General features: G+C 42.0%; 1 protein-coding gene across 5 annotated transcripts in view; it reads right to left on the reverse strand.

Annotated features, from left to right (window-relative positions):
• The window catches only part of ARHGAP26 (Rho GTPase activating protein 26), a 605,933-nt gene that overhangs the window by 305,264 nt on the left and 276,194 nt on the right, over positions 1-24,475 (reverse strand). For all 5 annotated transcript variants that reach the window (XM_073573730.1, XM_073572997.1, XM_073572737.1 and 2 more), the window contains exon 15: positions 8,406-8,493. In XM_073573730.1, coding sequence (XP_073429831.1) covers positions 8,406-8,493 — 88 coding nt within the window. The remainder of the gene's footprint in view (positions 1-8,405; positions 8,494-24,475) is intronic.

The raw sequence follows: 24,475 nt of genomic DNA on the forward strand, positions 1-24,475 counted from the left end.
CAGTCACCCATGGTAACTGGACAAAAAGTCTGGTGTGTTTAAGGACTGCGAGTTAAGTCACATACTAAGAAGTGCTATGGACTGTGTGTGTGATGTGTAACATGGTGATTTATGTTTTGTAGAGAAAATGTGCCCGTGTGCCTTCAACCCGTTGCTAAGCGAGTTTCCCCCAACACATGCAGTAAGCGCTGCCTTCCACCTCCCATTGACTCCAATGAAGTTCGGCTGTGTTCAGCGAATATTGCAAAAACAATATTTGTCGCCGATCGTGATCGGAACCGAATTTAGAAAAATTCGCTCAACTCAAGGGAAGAACAGCGTGATTTTTACTACATAGTGTAATATAATGCAATAATGTGGTATCTCAGGATATAGTATAAGTGTGATGATCAACGTGTGACTGGACACACCGCCTCCAGCAGGGTGAATTTCTATGGCACACGTGACCCTGGATACACCGCCTCCAGCAGGGCGAATTTAAATAATATAATGTGCAGCCAGATACACCGCCTCCAGCAGGCGAATTTCAGAATGACATGTATAACTGGATACCACGCCTCCAGCAGGGCGAATTTAAATAATAAAGGGAAACACCAGGGAAACTGATACAATGGAGGGCCCTGCGATAGGGAACGTGGAGACCTCCTGCACTCCCCTGACACTCCTAACGATCCCTAGACTGGTTCCGCACCTGGCGCCGATCAGGAACCTAAAAACCCTAGCTCGCCCTGCACCTAGCCCTTTCTAGTGAAATGGACGGTGCAGAAACTAATCCCACCACTGCACTGAAACACACAAAAGGGAAGTTACAAAACAGGGGTAACACCACTTAGCTTTGCTCTGTTGCTCTTGCTCCCAGCAACAGAGTCCACCACCAGAATTCAGCTTCAACCTGAAGCTACTACACCAGAGCTCTGCCTGAGCTGCACGGAACTCCTCTCTGTAGTTCCTTCCTCCACCAGACTTGGTTGGAAATGAGCAATATCACCAACAGTGAGTGAGAGAACAAGACACACTTATATACAGTCATATGTTAAAGTTCGGGCACCCCTATTAATGTTAACCTTTTTTCTTTATAACAATTTTGGTTTTTGCAACAGCTATTTCAGTTTTATATATCTAATAACTGATGGACTCAGTTATATTTCTGGATTCAAATGAGGTTTATTGTACTAACAGAAAATGTGCAATCTGCATTTAAACAAAATTTGACCAGTGCAAAAGTATGGGCACCCTTATCATTTTCTTGATTTGAACACTCCTAACTACTTTTTACGGACTTCCTGAAGCACTAAATAGTTTTGTAACCTCATTGAGCTTTGATCTTCATAGCCAGGTGTATCAAATCATGAGAAAAGGTATTTAAGGTGGCCACTTGCAAGTAGTTCTCCTATTTGATTCTCCTATGAAGAGTGGCATCATGGGCTCCTCAAAACAACTCTCAAATGATCTGAAAACAAAGAAGATTATTCAACATAGCTTTTCAGGGGAAGGATACAAAAAGTTGTCTCAGAGATTTAACCTGTCAGTTTCCACTGTGAGGAACATAGTAAGGAAATGGAAGAACACAGGTACAGTTCTTGTTAAGCCCAGAAGTGGCAGGCCAAGAAAAATATCAGAAAGGCAGAGAAGAAGAATGGTGAGAACAGTCAAGGACAATCCACAAACCACCTCCAAAGACCTGCAGCATTATCTTGCTGCAGATGGTGTCACTGTGCATCGGTCAACAATACAGCGCACTTTGCACAAGGAGAAGCTGTATGGGAGAGTGATGCGAAAGAAGCCGTTTCTGCAAGCACTCCACAAACAAAGTCGCCTGAGGTATGCAAAAGCACATTTGGACAAGCCAGTTACATTTTGAAAGAAGGTCCTGTGGACTGATGAAACAATGATTGAGTTGTTTGGTCATACAAAAAGGCGTTATGCATGGAGGCTAAAAAACACAGCATTCCAAGAAAAACACTTGCTACCCACAGTAAAATTTGGTGGAGGTTCCATCATGCTTTGGGGCTGTGTGGCCAATGCCGGCACCGGGAATCTTGTTAAAGTTGAGGGTCACATGGATTCAACTCAGTATCAGCAGATTCTTGACAATAAAGTGCAAAAATCAGTGACGAAGTTGAAGTTACGCAGGGGATGGATATTTCAGCAAGACAATGATCCAAAACACCGCTCCAAATCTACTCAGGCATTCATGCAGAGGAACAATTACAATGTTCTGGAATGGCCATCCCAGTCCCCAGACCTGAATATCATTGAACATCTGTGGGATGATTTGAAGCGGGCTGTCCATGCTCGGCGACCATCAAACTTAACTGAACTGGAATTGTATTGTAAACAGGAATGGTCACAAATACCTTCATCCAGGGTCCAGGAACTCATTAATAGCTACAGGAAGAGACTACAGGCTGTTATTTTTGCAAAATGAGGATCTACGAAATATTAATGTCACTTTTATGTTGAGGTGCCCATACTTTTGCACCGGTCAAATTTTGTTAAAATGCAGATTGCACATTTTCTGTTAGTACAATAAACCTCATTTGAATCCAGAAATATAACGGAGTCCATCAGTTATTAGATATATGAAACTGAAATAGCTGTTGCAAAAACCAAAATTGTTATAAAGAAAAAAGGTTAACATTAATAGGGGTGCCAAAACTTTAACATATGACTGTAGTTAAACCAGAGCAATCACACCTGTTAGTGATAATCACGTGCACTAAACTAAAGAAACCAGAGTACAATGACCCTACCGGCCACCGGGGGCAAAACTAGAACTGAAATCACCACAGTGCAATGACCCTAATGGTCACCGGGGGCAAAACTTCCTTAAAGCCAAAGGCTTGAAGGAAAAAAAAAAAAAGGTTACTAGTGCATTTATCTGTCATAATCCAACCTGGATCATGACAATAAGCAATCCAACAATAAGTTAAAAATAAAGTAAAATAAAAATAGGTTCTATGAATATAGTAAAAAAATAAATAAAAATTTGAATTCCCCTACATTTTCTTCTCATTAAAAATTAAGTACCGTATATATTCGTGTATAAGCCGAGATTTTCAGCCCATTTTTTTGGGCTGAAAGTCCACCCGTCCACCCCCCTCCCCGGCTTATACGCGAGTCATATGGCCAGGGGGTCAGCGGGGGAGCGGGGGGTGTCACATCATACTGACCCCCCTGGCATGGTCTCTGCAGCCCCCCTGCTTCTCCTACGGCCTCTTTTCCTACAGCGGTCACATGGTACCACTCAGTCATGAATATGCGCATATTTATGACTTTAATGAGCAGTACCACGTGACCGCTGAAGGAAGGAAGGGAAACCGTGGGAGAACGGGCCTGCAGAGACGCGCTAGGGGAAGGTATGTTATATGCTATACTCACCTGTCACGGTTCAAACGCTGCTCGCCGCTGTCTGCCCGCCGGGTCCCTCTGGCTGTGACGTTCAGGCAGCAGAGGGTGCGATGACGTTGTCAGTGCACACCTTCTACCTGAACAGTCACTGACAGAGGGACCCGGCGGGCAAACAGCAGCGAGCAGCGTTGGAACTGGGACAGGTGAATATCTCAGGTTCCGGGTCCTGAGCCAGTGGCGACACCTGTCCCCCATAGCGCGCCGGTGTCTCCGTCTGCTCAGCACACCGGCATCTGGCCCCTAGCGACGAGAGGCGAGTATGTCAGCAGAAATACAGTATATGGGGGCATAATCTATGGGGCATCTTATGGGGGCATATTCAATGGAGCATCTTATGGGGGCAGCATATGGGGGGCAGCATATGGGGGCATATTCAATGGAGCATCTTATGGGGGCAGCATATGGAAGCATATTCAATGGAGCATCTTATGTGGGCAGCATATGAGGGCATATTCAATGGAGCATCTTATGGGGAGCATATGGGGGCATATTCAATGGAGCATCTTATAGGGGCAGCATATGGGGGCATATTCAATGGAGCACCTTATGGGGCAGCATATGGGGGCATATTCAATGGAGCATCTTATGGGGGCAGCATATGAGGGCATATTCAATGGAGCATCTTATAGGGGCAGCATATGGGGGCATATTCAATGGAGCATGTTATGGGGGCAGCAAATGGGGGCATATTCAATGGAGCATCTTATGGGGGCAGCATATGGAAGCATATTCAATGGAGCATCTTATGTGGGCAGCATATGAGGGCATAGTCAATGGAGCATCTTATAGGGGCAGGATATGGGGGCATATTCAATTGAGCATCTTATGGGGGCAGCATATGGGGGCATATTCAATGGAGCATCTTATGGGGGCAGCATATGGGGGCATATTCAATTCAGCATTTTATGGGGGCAGCATATGGGGGCATATTATATGGAGCATCTTATGGGGGCAGCATTTGGGGGCATATTCAATTCAGCATTTTATGGGGGCAGCATATGGGGGCATATTATATGGAGCATCTTATGGGGGCAGCATTTGGGGGCATATTCAATGGAGCATTTTATGGGGGCAGCATATGGGGGTATATTCAATGGAGCATCTTATGGGGGCATAGTCAATGGAGCATTTTATGGGGGCAGCATATGAGGGTATATTCAATGGAGCATCTTATGGGGGCAGCATATGGGGGCATATTCAATGAAGTATCTTATGGGGGCAGCATATTCTATGGAGCATCTTATGGGGCAGCATATGGGGCATAATCTATGGAACGTCTTATGGGGCCATAACCTTTATGGAGCAGCATATGGGGCATATTATTCTATGGAGCATCTTATGGGGCCATTATTAACCTTTGTGCAGCATTATATGGGGCGTATTTTGCATGGAGCATCTTATGGGGCCATCATGAACTGTATGGAGCATTATATGGGGCTCCTGATTCAATATGGAAAACGTTTAACCTGCTGATGTTTCAATTAATTTTACTTTTATTGGTATCTATTTTTATTTTTGAAATTTACCAGTAGCTGCTGTATTTTCCACCCTAGGCTTATACGCGAGTCAATAAGTTTTCCCAGTTTTTTGTGGCAAAATTAGGGGGAGGGTCGGCTTGTACACGAGTATATACAGTAATAAAAATTAAAAAATTACTATTGTAATTGTACTGACCTGAAAAATCATGTTACCGAGTCACTTTAGTGCACAATTAATGCCATAAAAACAGAACGCCAACAACTGTGGAATTGCATATTTTTTTCCACAATCTTACTGCACTTTGAATAATTTTCTCGTTTTCCAGGACACTGAATGGTAAAATTAATGGTTTGATTAAAAGCTACAATTTATCCCCCAAAAAGCAAGCCCTCATTTGGCTAAATCAATAGAAAAAATAAAAAAGTTGTTGGAAATGCAAAAAAATCATCCTGTTCAGAAGGTGATAAAAGCCACCTGCTTCTCAGGAGTAAAGCAATAAATTAATGATGGGGCATTTAGCAAGAACTGCTAAAAAAATATCTGTTGTTACAAAAAGGTGACTATTAGTGATCTGTTCGTATAAAATAAAATATTGTTTTGTAAGTCCATAGTGACAGACTACAAAAATCTGAAACCATATTTCATTTCCTCTTCTACTGTGTATAGGTAACCAAGAGTTAGGAACAAAAAAAAACAAGAGAGGAAATGGTTCAAACACTGCACATAATCTTCAATATATTCCATTTCTTTGCTCCATCTACTTTAGCAGTGCTGAATTAAAATATCTAAAGTACATACATAATGAAATTGGTAAAGTTAATCATGCACCATGAAAATAAGCAAGTTTACAACTGACTTGCTTTTGCTATTGGCTGTCATTCTGCTGTGAAAGCCTTTATCTTACATAGTGTGCAGCTTGTAAAGGCCTGGTCCAATGTGCACAGTAGTTGCATTCCAGGAGAAGAGTTAACTCCTGAGATACCAGTCAGCTCTCAGTTTCCCAGTCAAAGGCAGTGTTATCTCTATTCAAATATAGTGAAAGATGTGTAGACTTCAGAATAAGCATTGCAAGACCTTAAGGCCAAGTGGACATGTAAAGTATTTGTTGAATTTTTTACCTCTGTATTTATAGGGCAAAACCAGGAGTGAAACAATGAGAGGAAAAAGTATAAAAGAACATGTGCACCACTTCTGCATTTTTTTTTTACTCCTTCGTGGTTTTGACTTACAAAGTGCACCACTTCTGCATTTATTTTTTACTCCTTCGTGGTTTTGACTTACAAATACACAGATAAAACACTCACCAAATATTCAAAGTGTACAGTGGCCTTAATGTGTCACAATAACATTAGCTCAGCAGTAGATTGAAGATACTAAACTAAAAATGCCAAACAAGGAGTGCCTATCCCCAGCAGCAAGGAATTTGAAGTTTAGTGCAGAGGGGTTGGATCAATGTGACAGACAGGGACCACAGGAAAAGTCCACAACAAAATGTGTTTAACTGTCCAAACTCATGCAGTGTACAGCACACTGTATCCTCCGGATGGCAGCGGGGAAACAACACAGTTTATAAATGTCCGGTTGCCAATGGCAACTGCAGCATTGTATCACACTGCGGGGTACCAGGAGTTCACTCTGCTGGTTATGTGCTACCTCACACAGAGGGAGCTTCTGCAGAGTCAACTGCTCCACAGGTAGCCAACTCCAAACTGACACACCCAAACCCTTCCTGCAGGGTTTCTCTCTGAACTGGAATCTGTGGCCATGGTCCACCTGCAAGATCCGGCCTTGAGGAAACGGACCGGCCCCTCTACCTTCCTGCATTCAGTTTCAAAAATAAAAGCCCATACCGGATTTTCCAAAATAATTCCTTGGCCAAATAACTTAACCAGGTTGATGCTTACTTTTATTCTGCCTTGTGACTCACAGGCGTCCTGCTGTGACCACAAGGCACTCCAGCGGATCTAATACGCTTCTGAGCACATCCTGGGGGACACATAACGACCATCGCAAATAACACCTGTCACTGCCTCACAGAAAAGACTGGACATCTGTGAGCTGTTCAAAATTCAACTTGAGAACAACCTTTAACCCCTTAACCCTCACAGCTTTTTTTTTGGTGTTGCGGTTTCGTTTTTTGCTCCCCTTTTTCCCCAGAGCCATAACTTTTTTATTTTTCCGTCAATACGGCCGTGTGAGAGCTTGTTTTCTGCAGGACGAGTTGTACTTTTGAACGACACCATTGGTTTTACCATATTGTGTACTAGAAAACGGGAAAAAAATTCCAAATGCGGTGAAATTGCAATTGTAACTAGGTAAACTAAATGCTAAAACTGACCTGCCATTATGATTCTCCAGGTCCTTATGAGTTAATAGACACAAAACATGTCTAAGTTCTTTTTTATCCAAGTTGTGAAAAAAAACTCCAAACTTTGTTAAAAAAAAAATTGAGCCATTTTCAGATACCCGTAGCGTCTCAATTTTTGGTGGTCTCGGGTTGGGTGAGGGCTTATTTTTTGGGTGTCGGGCTAACGGTTTTATTGATACCATTTTGGTGCAGATACGATTTTTTGATTGCCTGTGATTGCATTTTAATGCAATGTTGCGACGACAAAAAAAACCTAATTCTGGCGTTTTGACTTTTTTTTCCTCGCTATGCCATTTAGCGATCAGGTTAATCCTTTTTTATTGGAAGATCGGGCGATTCTGAACGCAGCGATACCAAATATGTGTATGTTTGCTTTTATTTCTATTGTTTTATTTTGAATGGGACGAAAGGGGGGTGATTAGAACTTTCATATATTTTTTTTTTATAATTTAAAAACATTTTCTTTTTACTTTTGCAGGCTTCAATAGTCTCCATGGGAGACTAGAAGCTGCCACAACTCGAACAGATCACCTCTATATAGCAGATTTACTCACTTGCTATGAGCACCCACCACTGGGTGGCGCTCACAGCAACCGGCACTGACAATCATAGAGGTCTCCAGGAGACTTCAGGTAGTCATGCCAACCCACCGGTGACCCACGATCACGTGGCGGGGGGTCACCGGTGTGCGCATTTCCGGCGCGATTGCCAGAAGCGCTTGTTAAATGCTGCTGTCAGCGGCATTTAACTGGTTAATAGCCATGGGTGGATCGCAATTCCACCCGTGGCTATTGCGGGCACATGTCAGCTGTGCAAAACAGCTGACATGTCCTGAGAAAGATGTGGGATCACCGCCGAAGCCCGCATCAAAGGGAGGGAGTCCAACATTGGCGTAAATATACGCCCAAAGTCGGAAAGGGGTTAAACTTTGAGACTTTTTGTAACTGGCAGTAAGACGTACTTTTGTATTAATCATATGGATCAGCAAAGGCAAGCCATTGTAAAGCTACTACACTCACTGCTATATAATAGTGCTAGTCCTCATAAAAGGAACACCACCAATGAATGAATATATATATATTTGTGAACTGCAGTACTTGAATTTAGCCATCACATTTGGTTTTACAACAGGGCATTTTCAACACACCTTAGATAAGTTTTCAAAGTGCTTGTGATTGTCTTGATTTCCCACTCTGCAGAGATTTCAGTGTCAGCCTCTGTAGCTATCTTAGGATCTAAAAAACAAATAATGAAGCAAAAATATGAAAATGGAGAATATACTTGAACTGCATGCCTAAAAAAGTGAAGATTTGTGAAAAATAATTTAAAGTATAGAATTATTTATATGTACTTGTAAATTTTTCATATATGGTTTATTACACTTTTTATACTGTTATAACTGCCGTTATTTCTTATATGCCAGTTGTCTTCTGATTAAAGGGCATTTGTCAGCAGGATTTCACACCATAATCTATTTATATGTGCAAGGAGATCTTTCAAAGAAAGGTCCAGCAATACCTTTAGGCTATGTGCACAAGTTGCGGATTTTGATGCGGATCCGCAGCGTTTTTGGACGTGCGGAATTGCATCCATCAAATTCGCAGTGTAGTGCACAACCAATGTTAGTCAATGGGAAATTCAGAATTTGTGTGCACATGCTGCGGAAAAATCTATGCAGATTTGCAGTGTTTTATTTTCCGCAGAATGTCAATTCTTTTTGCGGATCTGCAGCGTTTCTGCACCCATTGACTTCCATTGAGTCAGTCAAATCCACAGCAAAACTGCAGGTGTAAAAAGATTTGCGGTTTTGCCTCGGAGTTACGTGCGAAAAACGCTGCAGATAGGGAGGAAGAGTGTGTGGGCGGAGACTGTGTGTGTCGGTCAGTCTGCGGGAGTCTGTGTGAATCTGTGTGTGTGCGCGCAGGTGTCTGCGGGTAAGGGCGCGCGAGTGTCTGTGTAGGCAGGCATCGTTTGATAGGACTACTAGCCCCATCAGGCTATGTCTGCTACAGTGAAAGCATTAGGCGATGACGGGAAAGTAGTAGTCCCATCATCCCGCTACTGTGTTGAATAGTAAAAAAAAAAAAACAAAAACACATACACATACAGTACATACGCACCAAAACAGCTAATCCCTGACGCCCTCGATCGCCTGCAAAAAAATAAAATAAACCAACAGTATACTCCCTGTTCCGATGTAATCCATTTAATAACGATTATCCCACGACGATCTCTCGTGTAGAGCGGTCACATCGGGACATTTTTTCTGGCTGTGTCTTTATTTAACATGTAACAACTATAGGATTAGTAATGGATAGGTGTCTTATTGACACCTCTCCATTACTAATCCATGGGCTTGGTGTCACCTTACAATACAAAGATGACATCAACCCCACATCTATTACCCTATATGCCACCGCTACAGGGCAGTGGGAAGAGGGAGGCTAGGTGCCGAAAATGGTGCATCTCAGCGATGCGCCATTTCTGGGGAGGTAGAGAGCTGGATAGATGGATGGATGGATGTATCTATCTATATATCACTTTTATTTGTTTTGTGTGTAAACATTTTATTTGAACATGGTATGTAATGATATTATGGTCTTCAATGGAGTATGTAAAAGACGAGGTTGGACAAAGAAATGACATCGCAATTTTTTTTTGTTAAATAATAGATCTTTATTTAGCTTACAAAAACTCATACAAATCTGCATGCAAAAAATGCATGAAACTCCGAATCAAATCGGCATAAAAACGTGCAGATTTACAAATGCGTTTTTCTGCCAATATTATTATTGTTATGCATTTATATAGCGCCATTTATTCCATGGCGCTTTACATGTGAAAAGGGGAAATATAGACAAGTATAATAAACATGTGTAAGACAAGGGACACACAAGTACATAAGGAGAGGGGACCCTGCCCGCGAGGGCTCACAGTCTACAGGGATGGGTGAGGATACAGTAGGAGAGGGTAGAGCAGGTCTTGATGTGGTTCAGTAGACCGAGGATCATTGCAGGCTGTAGACTTGTCGGAACAGGTGGGTCTTCAGGTTCTTCTTGAAGGTTTCCGTTGATGGTGAGAGTCTGATATGTTGCGGCAGGGAGTTCCAGAGTATGGGGGAAGCACGGGAGAAGTCTTGTATGCGGTGGTGGGAAGAGATAAGGGGGGAGTAGAGAAGGAGATCTAGAGATGATCGAAGGTTGCGTGCGGGTAGGTACCTAGAGACCATGTCACAGATGTATGGAGGAGACAGGTTGTGGATGGCTTAGAGGAAAAATCTGCGCAGGAAATTCCACAGGCAAGTCCGCAACGTGTGCATATAGCCTTACATGGCCAGTCAGTCATTCCATTACGGAGAAAGTGGTAATACGCAAATAAGGCTGAAGGATTATGGAAGATGTGAAGCATCTGTGACTCCAATTCTATTCCCAGCCCAGTGCCACCTCCTCCTCCTGCTTGATTGACAGGCTCCTTTATCTGAAGTCACATAATATAGAGGCTGCCAGTATAGTAGGAGGAGGTGGCAGTAGGTGGGAATAAAGCTGGAGCAATAGATTCTTTGGATCTGTGATAGTCTTTATTTGCAGATCAATTCATAGGCATATATATCAGTAACTAGCTGAAGAGCCCGGCGTTGCCTGGGCATAGTAACCAACTGTGGTTAGTTATAACAAATTATAATGATTATATTGCACATAAAAACCGTGCTTCTAATCCTATCCTGTGTAATACTGACTGCTGAGCCGTGTATCTAATCCTATTCTGTGTGATACTGTCTGCTGAGCTGCGTGTCTAATCCTATCCTGTGTGATACTGTCTGCTGAGCTATGTATCTATTCCTATCCTGTGTAATACTGACTGCTGAGCCGTGTATCTAATCCTATTCTGTGTGATACTGTCTGCTGAGCTGCGTGTCTAATCCTATCCTGTGTGATAGTCTGCTGAGCTATGTATATATTCCTATCCTGTGTGATACTGACTGCTGAGCTGTGTATCTAATCCTATCCAGCGTGATACTGACTGCTGAGCTGTGTATCTAATCCTATGCTGTGTGATAATGGGCTCTCCCTGCAGTCTGTGTCAGAGGGTGGTCTGTGTTGGCAGGGTAATAAATTATGCTATTTCCAGCTTTACAGAAAGACGATAACACCATAGAAATGATAAGAATAATAGGCCTCAGTTACCACAACTGTCTACAAAGAAAACTGTTGCTGATAGCAACCAATCACAGCTCATTTTTCATCTTTTAAACAGCTCTGAGACAGAGTTGCGAGTTTTGAGTGGCGACTTTTGTGTTTCGACTTTTATGTGGCGAAGTTGGTGTATGTGTGGTGAAATGTGTGCTGAGGGTGGTATGTGTGTTGAAGCACGTGGTAGTGTGTGGTGCATTTTGTGTGTGTCCATATCCCCGTGTGTGGTGAGTATCCCATGTCAGGGCCCCACCTTAGCAACTGTACAGTATATACTCTTTGGCGCCATCGCTCTCATTCTTTAAGTCCCCCTTGTTCACATCTGGCAGCTGTCAATTTACCTCCAACACTTTTCCTCCACTATGTAGATAGGGGCAAAAATGTTTGGTGAAATGGAACGCATGGGGTTAAAATTTCGCCTCACACCATAGCCTATGACGCTCTCAGGGTCCAGACGTGTGACTGTGCCAAATTTTATGGCTGTAGCTACTACGGTGCAGATGCCAATACATACATACACTTTTTCCCCATTATGTAGATAGGGGTAAAATTGTTCAGTGAATTGGAACGCGCTGGGTTAAAATTTCGCCTCACACCATAGCCTATGACGCTCTCGGGGTCCAGACGTGTGACTGTGCAAAATTTTGTGGCTGTAGCTGCGACGGTGCAGATGCCAATCCCGGACATACAAACATACATACATATATACACACCCACATTGAGCTTTATATATTAGATGGAAAAATGGACTGGCCATGAAAATGAAAACGTATTACTGCATTTGTCTGGGTATATAAATAGTCTGTGGGGTAAAATTTTGCAAACGGATTCCATTTAAAGTACCACTCCCAACATTTTTATCCTCTTAATACATTGCAATCATCATATTATATAGCACTTTGTACTTACAATTGCTCATTTTCCCCAGTTAATTCCTCCTTTTTGCATTAGACTTATAGCATCACGTGATTAAAAACAGACTAGCGAAATCCTTCTAAGCTCTATGTAGAAACAGGAGGTCTATTTTTCCTGCATGGGTCATCACTATAAAGCCGCTGGCAGGGAAAAGAGGGGAGCCGCTGGGTCAGGAGTTGAAGAGGGGGATGACTCATGCAGGGAAAAGAGACTTCCTGTTTCTACAAAGAGCAGAGAAAAGAGAAGAATTATCTGGGTAGAAAGGCAAAATGAGCAACTGTAAGTACCCAGTGCTGTATAATATGATGATTGCAATATATTATGAATCTATTTAGTACAAAATATTCAAATGTAGTCATAGGAAATGACTAAAGGCCTGTAATACATAGCGACACAAATCAAAACATGACACAAACTGCACCATAAGAGTCCTGGTCACATCCTGTTGCACTTTATCAGCACCAACAACTTCATCAACCACATTTAGAAAACCCCTTGTTTATTTTGACAGAAGTTGATCCTCCTGCTAAGATCCGGTTATGTAACATTTCCAGGCATGTGTTTCGCTAAAGAGAACATATGAAAGCTTAGTAAGTAGGGCTGCATCCATTTGAACTCTTAAGAGAGTTATATTCCCGATTCCATATCAGCCTCTCTCTAAATATTGCTAAACTTCAAGATAATGAATATATGCAGCACTGTACTGCTTGGTTAAATAAAGAGAATATGTCAGCAGATTATTGCTATGTAATCTGAGTGAGGTTCCAATATCTGCAATTCAAATAAAGACAAAAAACATTTGGCTACTTTAATATTTCAAAAACAAAAGGGTATGACTGAGGGACCTGAATAGGCTTGAAACGCATACACCAAGGGTTTCTTTATAAAAATTTGTCTTTGCAATTTTAGAGTGACCAAAGAAATGTGTTTAAAAAAATTTATTTTAGTTTTCGTCAATTGCAGATGCTGGAATTATCCACTTAACCTTATTCACCTCCTGGGGACCTGCCCACATCCTTGCCCGTGCACCACACCCAACAAGCTACTGTTGTTACCTTGAAGTGGTGAGCTAATGAATTTTGTTTTTCTATATTGTCCTATGTAATCTGAGAACAACATGAAGTAGGTGTCAAAACACTGAAATCAACTATGTATCAGTTATCAGGCTGCATTCTCTTTACTTACAGTGAAGGTTTTATCACTAGGACATTATTTTTTAGCTGCCTCCTTCCAACTCCACCCTCCCTTGTGATAAGCAGCTCATTGTCAATAGACTATGTACATAGACAGCCTGCTTGGGACTGCTTTCTAAGCTCTGCTTCAGGTTACATTTTAGAATTCTGATTGTGTCACAACTGCAGCACCAAGTAAACTAAGTGATACATCAGGGTCTCTCTTCCTACATTATGCTGGTCTCAGAAGAGGTATGAAACATCTTGTAACAGATTTAACATGGTTATAAAAGCATATCTTGAGGAGAGTCCCATTAATAATGCGGACTTGAGGAGTCGTCAGAGATTCTTCCATTCAGGCTGTGCTGTACTATTTGGTGATAGGGTGGTAGTAAACTGGATCAACACTTCTTAAGCATCTTAACGATACACTTGTTTAACCCCTTAACCCCCAAGGGTGGTTTGCATGTTCATGACCGGGCCAATTTTTACAATTCTGACCACTGTCCCTTTATGAGGTAATAACTCTGAAATGCTTCCATGGATCCCGGTGATTCTGACATTGTTTTCTCGAGACATATTGTACTTCATGCTAGTGGTAAAATTTCATTCATATAACTTGCGTCTATTTGTGAAAAAAATGGAAATTTGGCGAAAATTTCACAATTTTCCAACTTTGAATTTTTATGCCCTTAAATCACAGAGATATGGCACACAAAAAACATTTCACATATGTTTACTTTACATCAGCACAATTTTGGAACCAAAATTTTTTTTTGTTAGAAAGTTATAAGTACCTAAACAGTGGAAACCTCGCACAAGTGACCCCATTTTGGAAACTAGACCCCCCCAAGGAACTTATCCAGATATGTGGTGAGAACTTTGAACCCACAAGGGCTTCACAGAAGTTTATAACGTACAGCGGTACAATTAAAAAAATCATTTTTTCCACAAAAATGATTTTTTCACCCCCAATTTTTATTTTCCCAAGGGTAACAGACCCTAAAAGTTATTGTGCAATTTGTCCTGAGTACGCTGATACCCCATATGTGGGTGTAAACGACTATTTGGGCGCATGGCAGACCTCAGAAGGGAAGCAGCGCCATTTGACTTTTTTGGCTGGAATTGAGATCGGACACCATATCGCGATTGGAAAACCCCTGATGTACCAAAACAGTGGAAACCCCCCACAAATGACACCATTTTGGAAACTAGACCCCCCAAGGAATTTATCTAGATGTGTGGTGTGCACTTTGAACCCCCCAGTGCTTCACAGAAGTTTATAACACCCGGGCGTGAAAATAAAAAAATCGTATTTTTTCCACAAACATGATCATTTAGTCCCCAATTATTTTATTTTCCCAAGGGTAACAGGAGAAATTGAACCCCAAAAGTTGATGTCCAATTTGTCCTGAGTACGCTGATACCTCATATGTGGGGGTAAAACACTGTTTGGGCGCATGGCGGAGCTTGGAAGGGAAGGAGCACCATCTGACTTTTTCAACGCAAAATTGGCTGGAATTGAGATCAGACACCATGTTGCATTTGGAGAGCACCTGATGTGCCCAAACAGTGGAAACCCCCCAAATATAACTCCAACCCTAACCCCAACACACCCCTAACCCTAGCCCTAACCCTAACGGTAAAATGGAAATAAATATGTGGCACCCCTAGGGGTATATGCCACAAAAGTGGGATCACCACAGAGTTATTGACACAAGACACAAACAAGAATAGGAACACTGCATTACCACCTCCGGCCAGAAGGGGGAGCTCCAGAGACTCCCCTATATCAATTCTGACCTGAGGAAAAGTAGTCAGTTATTCCCAGGAGTTCAGATCTGGAGGGTCAGAGTGTGAGGAGCAGTATCAGGCTCCTGAAGGACTGACTGACAATTTCAGGGCCAACAGAACACCGGTCTGAGGAAAAAGGGACAGAGAAAGAGGACATTTTAAGAACCGGGTAGCACTAATTACTACCCAGAACAGGCGCAGAGACGGATACCGGATCCGTGGCTGCATTCATTATATATAATACAGCAACCGGAAAACGTGAGGTGATACCAGCCTCACTAGGGTCAGACGCAGCAACAGATGTAGAGTTCAGCGGTACTTCCGGAGGGGGTAAGAAAAGGAAAGGACTCGAGTTGCCCGTTGAATCAAGACCCGGAGAGGACAGATTGGGCCAGCAGCCAGTTCACACACAGCAGCAGGGCCACACAGAAACAGCGCAAAATAAGAGGTAAAAGCCCCGGCAGGGCCAGAGTAACCCAAAAGTTCCCATACAGACTCCGGTGACGGGACTTATTGTAACCCCCTATTTGTTGAAGTAAACTGGTTAACCGTTTCCAGTGTCTCAGACTTTCATTTGGACAGTAGCCATCTACCCAAGATCGGGAGCATTACCGCTGAGAGAATCCGCTGCTGAACAAGTGCCCGTGCTCTTCAAGTCCCCTCATAATACCCCCTTTTGCACTGTGCATCGCCTGAGGCCACAGCACCGGGTCAAGCCACCCGTGACATTCCCCAGAGGTGAAGCAAGGACACCACCGATCTGGTGCTGGGTATTCCATGGTCTCCCGGGCGTCACAAATACATTTTCTTTTAATTTTATTATTTTTCCCTAACTAAGGGGGTGATAACGGGGGGTTTGATTTACTATTTATGGCGGTTTTTATTTTTGGCAGCTGTCACACGCTAAAAGACGCTTTTTATTATAAAAATAGTTTTTGCATCACCACATATTGAGAGCTATAATTTTTCCATATTTTGACCCACAGAGTCATGTGAGGTCTTATTTTTTTGCGGGACGAGTTGACGTTTTTATTGGTATCATTTTCGGGCACGTGACCTCTTTTGATCGCTTTTTATTCCGATTTTTAGGACGCAGAATGAACAAAAACTAGCGTTTCATGAATTTCTTTTGGGGGGTGCGTTTACAACGTTCCGCCTGCGGTAAAATTGATAAAGCGCTTTTATTCCTCGGGTCAGTACGGTTACAGCGATACCTCATTTAAGTCTTTTTTTATGTTTTGGTGCTTTTATGCAATGAAAACAATTTTATATAAAAAATTATTATTTTTGCATCGCTTTATTCTGCGAGCTATAACTTTTTAATTATTTTGCTGATGATGTTGTATGGCAGCTTGTTTTTTGCGGGACAAGACGACGTTTTCAGTGGTACCATGGATATTTATATGCGTAAATTTGATCGCGAGTTATTGCACTTTTTGTTCGGCTGTATGATAATAAATCATTATTTTCGTTTTTTATTTTTATTTTTTAAGGGGTTCGCTTTAAGGGGACAGTTTTATAGGGCGGGTCGTTACGGACGCGGTGGTACTTTATTGTTTTTTTTTTTCCCAAAAAATGAATTAGGCAATTTTTTTTTATTTTTTTTATTTAGCGATTTTTTAAAAATTATTTTTACTTTTTTTTTTTTTTTTTTTTTTTTACTTTATTACATTGTCCCAGGGGGGACATAGCTGTCATGTGACAGATCGCTGATCTGTCACATCACAGATCACTGTGACAGATCAGCGATCTGTCACAGGCACTGCACAAGGCTTCCTTCTTGCCTGAGCTTTGCAGGCATGAGGAAGCCACCTCCCTGCAGGCCCCCGAAGGTCCCCGTCACCATCTTGGATTCGGGGACCTGCAGGGATGGAGCCCTCCGCAGCAGCGCTGCACATTGCGCTGCTGTGGAGGGCTCAGGGAGGCACGGAGGGAGCCCCCTCCCTGCCGATGCTTCCCTTTTACCCCCGGTACAACGCGATCGTGTTTGATCGCGGTGTGCAAGGGGTTAACGTGTTGGGGGCGGTCTGTGACCGCCCCTGACACCTTGTGCCAGGTGTCAGCTGTGATAATCAGCTGACACCCGACCGCGATCAGCGGCGCTCACCACGTGGGCGCCGCTGATCGCTGTGACGTACTATCCCATCCCTGGGCATTAAGTCCCAGGGCACATGGACGGGATAGTACGTCACATGACAGAAAGGGGTTAAAGGGTCACTAATGCGTAAAAAAAATTTAGACATCGAAAATAATCTGAATCCCTGGTCCAACACAATATAGATTAGAAATGTTTTTAAAAAAAAAGTCTGAGTTGACTTCCTTCATGAAGTGGTGTTAAACCGTCGGTGCACAAAGCAATGTCCTTTTCAGCCCCCAAAAAATGAGGGGCAACTTAAAGCAGTTACCCCATGAATTGAGAAAAAAAATATCTTTGGATGGAAACAAATCCTTGTTTCAGCCAAAGCAGAGCAAAATAGTCATTGTTCTCCATTGTGATCCTCACCCCATTTAGCCTCTTTACTTTCTGTAAACCTGTCTTGTGTACCTAGGAAGCAGCAAAATCCTCAGGGGTGTTAGTCTGCTACTGCTAACTCATCTCTTATCCCCCTTCCCTGACCTGCCAAAATAGTCCCATGTGATCCCACTAATAGCCATTTTTCCCTCTATCTACCTCAAGTAAATACATCTAAGACCTCTATGAACAGAAGACCCTGGTAAATCTTTAGAAGGAAAAATCCTATGACGGTGACATGCATAAATTTATAGGCAAGGTGTTGCATAGGGTTGGGTTCGGCAAACTGTTCTCCCTTATTAACCTGAAGTACCAAAACATGTACAGTATGGGGCTGGTGAAAAGCTGGAAGACTGACCCCTTTCCGATGCTCCCTGGGCTCAGACAAGACTCAACTCCTTTACCCCTCTCTTTTTGCTTGTGTTATAAACCGATTTGCAAAGCCTATCTGGCAGCATAGAGATTTAGCTCGCTGTAAATGCAGCATTACTCTGGTATCACTGTACGTAGCACAAGTGATCCAACAATTGCAGGCTCAAGTCCCCTTAGGGAAATAATAAATACAGTAAAAATTAAAAAAAAAAAATAGTTTTAAAAAATCTGCAAAAATTAAGCAAATGTTCAAATACATTTCCCCTTTTCTCCCAATTAAAAATAAATAACAAAAAATGTAAAAATACACATGTGGTATAACTGTGCGCATAAAAGGTCCAATCTATCAAAATACAGAAATAACTAAAATGCTCTGTACTAACACCGTAAAACAGACAAAAAAAAAAAAAAAAATCAAAAAGCCAAAATTCCTGGTTTTTTAGTACCTGAAAAAATGCAATAAGCAGACATGAAAATGTGGTATCAGTCTCAAAAATGATACTAAATATGTGGTCTCGCCCCACAAAAAATAAGCTTCCACACAGCTTAATCAATCAAAAAATGTTAAGGTAAGGTTTGTTTTTCTCCAAATTTCTGATTCTTTCTCTAACTCTAAAATAATAATAAAAACAACATGACAAGTTTGGCATCACCTAAATTGTACCGATGAGGAAAATCATATTGCTGTGTCATTTTTACACACAATGTACGCCATAAAAGCAATTCACAAAAAAACAGTCAGAATTGCATGTTTTTCCCCCAGCAATCTCTTATTTCTTCCCTATTTTCCTGTACACTATGTGGTAAAATGAAAGGTGTTCTTTTTGGTAATATCAATGTGGCAATACCACAAAAAAGGCTGTAAAAAGCAACGAAAATGTCACATCTATCCCAAAATGGTATTAATCAAAACAAACGTTGCCTCGCCCCGCAAAAAAATAGGCCTGCACACCCACAAACAAAAAATAAAAATGTTATGGGTCTTGGAAAATGGTGACAATGCAATTTTTTCCCCCAATTTCAGATTTTTTTCACCACTAAAATAAAAAAACACTGGACAAGTTTGGCATCACAAACACAATAAGATGCAATAACGGGCGATCAAAACATCGTATTTATCCCAAAATGGTATCAATAAAAACATCAGCTCGGTGCTCAAAAAACAAGCCCTCACATGGCTATATGGATGGAAAAAAAAAAAAAAAGGTATGGCTCTGGGAAGAAGGGGAGCAAAAAATGTAAATGCAAAAACGGAAATATCCGCGGTCCTTAAGGGGTCAAACAGAAGTATGCAATCTTCCAGAGATCCATCACTGCAAGCATCTTAAAGGGGTTGCCGGTCAAAACCGATAAGTCTGCGGTCACTCTGTGAAAGATACAGACTGTGAATTATTACTTTTATAAATAGACTGGAAGTTAATTTCCTTTACAAGAAAAAGAAAATTGCTTGGCTTTCATTGAATATCGAGGGTGCACATGTAGGTTATGTTGAGCAGCAGCAGATTAGCCATTTTATGGAGCTGCTGTAAAATACATGGTCTCAGTAGGTGGCACATCCTGTAACATTACATAGGTTGCTGTACCAATTCACAATCAGATCAAGCCCTAGGAGAATAGCTGTGTTTGCATGTTATTTTATGGAGCTAGACTCAAAAGGATATAAAATAGCAAAGCTACAGATAAGAACAGACTTGCATGTTGGTTGTTTTTCTTTTTCTTGCAAGCTCATCAGTTCCCTGCAACTGAATCGCAGAGAGCAATAAGAGCAGGCAGTGACAGCGGTGAAGCGATCGGAGCCAGCTCCGCTCACTGCAGTTACAAGTGAATACAGACTATGTAACCCAGTCAGCATCTGCCATATATGAAGCAGGTTTTATACTTACGCCTCGCTCACATGAGCATATAACACAGCCGAGTGCTACCCAATGTGTTATACTATGGGGCAGTGCAGATCAGCTATTATTTTCTCATGCTGATTCGGAGTAAGAACAATCGCAGCACTGTGCAAATGGCAGTGAGACTCAGCTCACACATTCATACATGTGTATGGGTGGGTGTGAAACATCGGACTGCACTCTGATGCCATCCCAGTGCTGTCCAATATACGCCAAGACAGGCAATGGAGGAGATAGGAGAAATTACTTTCTCTGTCTCCTCCACACCTGTGCTCTGATTCTGTCATACGACACAATTGGAGCATAGAGCAATGACACACTGCTCACGCTGACAGCAGAGCTGGAGCCGAGTGTCATTAGCATCTTGCATCGGATACTATATGCTAGTGTGATTTCAGCCTTACAGTGGTTTGTGAAAGTAATCACCACACATGGAATTTTTCATGTCTTGCTACCTCACAACCTGGAATTTCACTGTTTTTTTTAAGGGTTTGCTTCAGTTCAAGTAAACAACATGCTGTAGGGGGATCAATGGTGGGGTCAGTGAGTGCTCTCGTCCGTTGGCCCAAGACCGCATGAACCAGGGCTCATCCCACTAAACGCCCACTCTCCTTGTTATTACTACTCAAACACCACAGGGTGAGGGTAAAACAGTGTGGCAATACTTTATTGAGCTCCCATGCAGATAATAACATACACAAGAGTCCAAGCAAAATACTCAAGATGGTGCAAAATTACAGAATCTCACCTTTCCACTGATTTGCCAGGATTAGAACAGCTGTGACTCCGGACTTCAAGGGATGACTACCAGGGTTACTACCCCCACCAGTTGTACCCCTATTTTGGCAGGCACCCACAGAGAGGAGGTAGAACAAGTTTCGGAAGCTGACAGTCCATTGAAGTATGTGACCAGATGACCAGAGGCTTCTCCGAACGTCTCCATGGAGCCAGGTGACTGGTGGGTTCCAATCCTGGCTTTCCCAAAAGTATCCAAGGGGCTCAGGTGACAGGTGGGTCCAATTCCTGGCTTCTCCAAACATATCCATGGGTTCAGTGATGGTCAATGGAGCAGATCTGTATTCTTCCAGCCAGTAAAATGTCAAATCCTGTAGATTTGTATTCTTCCCGCCTATAGAATATCAAATCTGTGTCCCTCATGATTGAGACATGATGTCATGGTCGCTGTCTCTGAAGTGACCAGCAATGAGTCCAGATCTAAATCCCATTGAACACCTGTGGAGAGGTCTTGCTGTTAGGAGAAGGCACCATTCAAATATGAGAGACGTGGAGCTGTTTTTTTAAAAAAAAAAAAAAAAATAAGTGGCCCGAAATTCCAGTTGAGAGGTGTAAGAAGCTTGTTGATGGTTATAGGAAGCAATGATTGCAGTTATTTATTCCAAAGGATGCGCAACCAAATATTAAAGTTGAGGGTGACAAAAATTTTGTCCGACCAATGTTTGAGGTTTTGTGAGAAATTATGTCCAATTTTCCTTTTTTATCTGTGTTTTTTTTTAAATTTTTTTTGTGTTGTTTTAATAAACGCAATGGAAATAAACATGTGTATAACAAAACATGTGAAATTGCAATAATTTTCTGGAAGCACTTCATTTGTTGGAACAATTTCAAGGGTGCCAACACTTTTGGCCATGACACTAATTATACAACCCCTGGCAAAAATTATGGAGTCACTGGCCTTGGAGGATGTTCATTCAGTTGTTTAATTTTGTAGAAAGAAAGCAGATCACAGACACGGCACAAAACTAAATCAATTCAAATGGCAACTTAATGGCTTTAAGAAAACACAAAGAAATCAAGAACAAAAAATGTGGTAGTCCGTAATGGTTACTTTTTTAAACCAAGCATAGGGAAAAAATTATGGAATCACTCAATTCTGAGGAAAAAATTATGGAATCACCCTGTAAATTTTCATTCCCAGAACTAACACCTGCATCAAATTAGATCTGCTCGTTAGTCTGCATCTATAAAAGGAGTGAGCACACCTTGGAGAGCTGTTGCACCAAGTGGACTGACATGAATCATGGCTACAACACGAGAGATGTCAATTGAAACAAAGGAGAGGATTATCAAACTCTTAAAAAAGAGGGTAAATCATCACACAATGTCGCAAAACATGTTGGTTGTTCACAGTCAGCTGTGTCTAAAATCTGAACCAAATACAAACAACATGGGAAGGTTGTTAAAGGCAAACATACTGGTAGTCCAAGGAAGACATCAAAACGTCAAGACCGGAAACTTAAAGCACTATATCTCCAAAACAGGAAATGCACAACAAAGCAAATGAGGAACGAATGGGAGGAAACTGGAGTCAATGTCTGTGACAGAACTGTAAGAAACCGCCTAAAGGAAATGGGATTTACATACAGAAAAGCTAAAGGAAAGCCATCATTAACACCTAAAAAGAAAAAAACAAGGTTACAATGGGCTAAGCAAAAGCAACTGGGGACTGTGGATGACAGGATGAAAGTCATATTCAGTGATGAATCACGAATCAGCATTGGGCAAGGTGATGATGCTGGAACTTTTGTTTGGTGCCGTTCCAATGAGATTTATAAAGGTGACTGCCTGAAGAGTACATGCAAATTTCCACAGTCATTGATGATATGGGGTTGCATGTCAGGTAAAGGCACTGGGGAGATGGCTGTCATTACATCTTCAATAAATGCACAAGTTTATGCTGATATTTTGCACACTTTTCTTATCCCATCAATTAAAAGGATGTTTGGGGATGATGAAATCATTTTTCAAGTTGATAATGCATCCTGCCATAGAGCAAAAACTGTGCACACATTCCTTGAAAAAAGACACATAAAGGTCAATGACATGGCCTGCAAATAGTCCGGACCTCAATCCAATTGAAAATCTTGGGTGGAAGTTGAAGAAAATGGTCCATGACAAGGCTCCAACCTGCAAAGCTGATCTGGCAACAGCAATCAGAGAAAGTTGGAGCCAGATTGATTTAGAGTACTGTTTGCCACTCATTAAGTCCATGGCTTAGAGACTGCAAACTGTTATAAAAGCCAGAGGTGGTGCAACAAAATACTAGTGATGTGTTGGAGTGTTTTTTTGTTGATTTGTTTTTCATGATTCCATAATTTTTTCCTCAGAATTGAGTGATTCCATAATGTTTTACCTATGCTCGGTTTACAAAAATTAACCATTACTGATGTGTGTGTGTATATATATATATATATATATATATATATATATATATATATATATATATACATACATACACACTCACTGGCCACTTCACTTTATTAGGTACACCTGTCCAACTGTGTGTTAAGACTTAATTTCTAATCAGCCAATCACATGGCGGCAACTCAGTGCATTTAGGCATGTAGACATGGTCAAGACAATCTCCTGCAGTTCAAACCGAGCATCAGTATGGGGAAGAAAGGTGATTTGAGTGCCTTTGAACGTGGCATGATTGTTGGTGCCAGAAGGGCTGGTCTGAGAATTTCAGAAACTGCTGATCTACTGGGATTTTCACGCACAACCATCTCTAGGGTTTACAGAGAATGGTCCGAAAAAGAAAAAAAATCCAGTGAGCGGCAGTTCTGTGGCCGGAAATGCCATGTTGATGCCAGAGGTCAGAGGAGAATGGGCAGACTGGTTCGAGCTGATAGAAAGGCAACAGTGACTCAAATTGCCACCCGTTACAACCAAGGTAGGCAGAAGAGCATCTCTGAACGCACAGTGCGTCGAACTTTGAGGCAGATGGGCTACAGCAGCAGAAGACCACACTGGGTACCACTCCTCTCAGCTAAGAACAGGAAACTGAGGCTACAATTTGCACAAGCTCATCGAAATTGGACAGTAGAAGATTGGAAAAACGTTGCCTGGTCTGATGAGTCTCGATTTCTGCTGCGACATTCGGATGGTAGGGTCAGAATTTGGCGTAAACAACATGAAAGCATGGATCCATCCTGCCTTGTATCAACGGTTCAGGCTGGTGGTGGTGGTGTCATGGTGTGGGGAATTTTTTCTGGGCACTCTTTGGGCCCCTTGGTACCAATTGAGCATCGTTGCAACGCCACAGCCTACCTGAGTATTGTTGCTGACCATGTCCATCCCTTTATGACCACAATGTACCCAACATCTGATGGCTACTTTCAGCAGGATAATGCGCCATGTCATAAAGCTCGAATCATCTCAGATTGGTTTCTTGAACATGACAAGGAGTTTACTGTACTCAAATGGCCTCCTCAGTCACCAGATCTCAATCCAATAGAGCATCTTTGGGATGTGGTGGAACGGGAGATTCGCATCAGGGATGTGCAGCCGACAAATCTGCGCCAACTGTGTGATGCCATCATGTCAATATGGTCCAAAATCTCTGAGGA

This window comes from Dendrobates tinctorius, unplaced genomic scaffold (genome assembly GCF_039654945.1).
Source record: "Dendrobates tinctorius isolate UK_male_01 unplaced genomic scaffold, ASM3965494v1 ptg000001l, whole genome shotgun sequence".
In the NCBI taxonomy this organism is placed as follows: domain Eukaryota; kingdom Metazoa; phylum Chordata; class Amphibia; order Anura; family Dendrobatidae; genus Dendrobates; species Dendrobates tinctorius.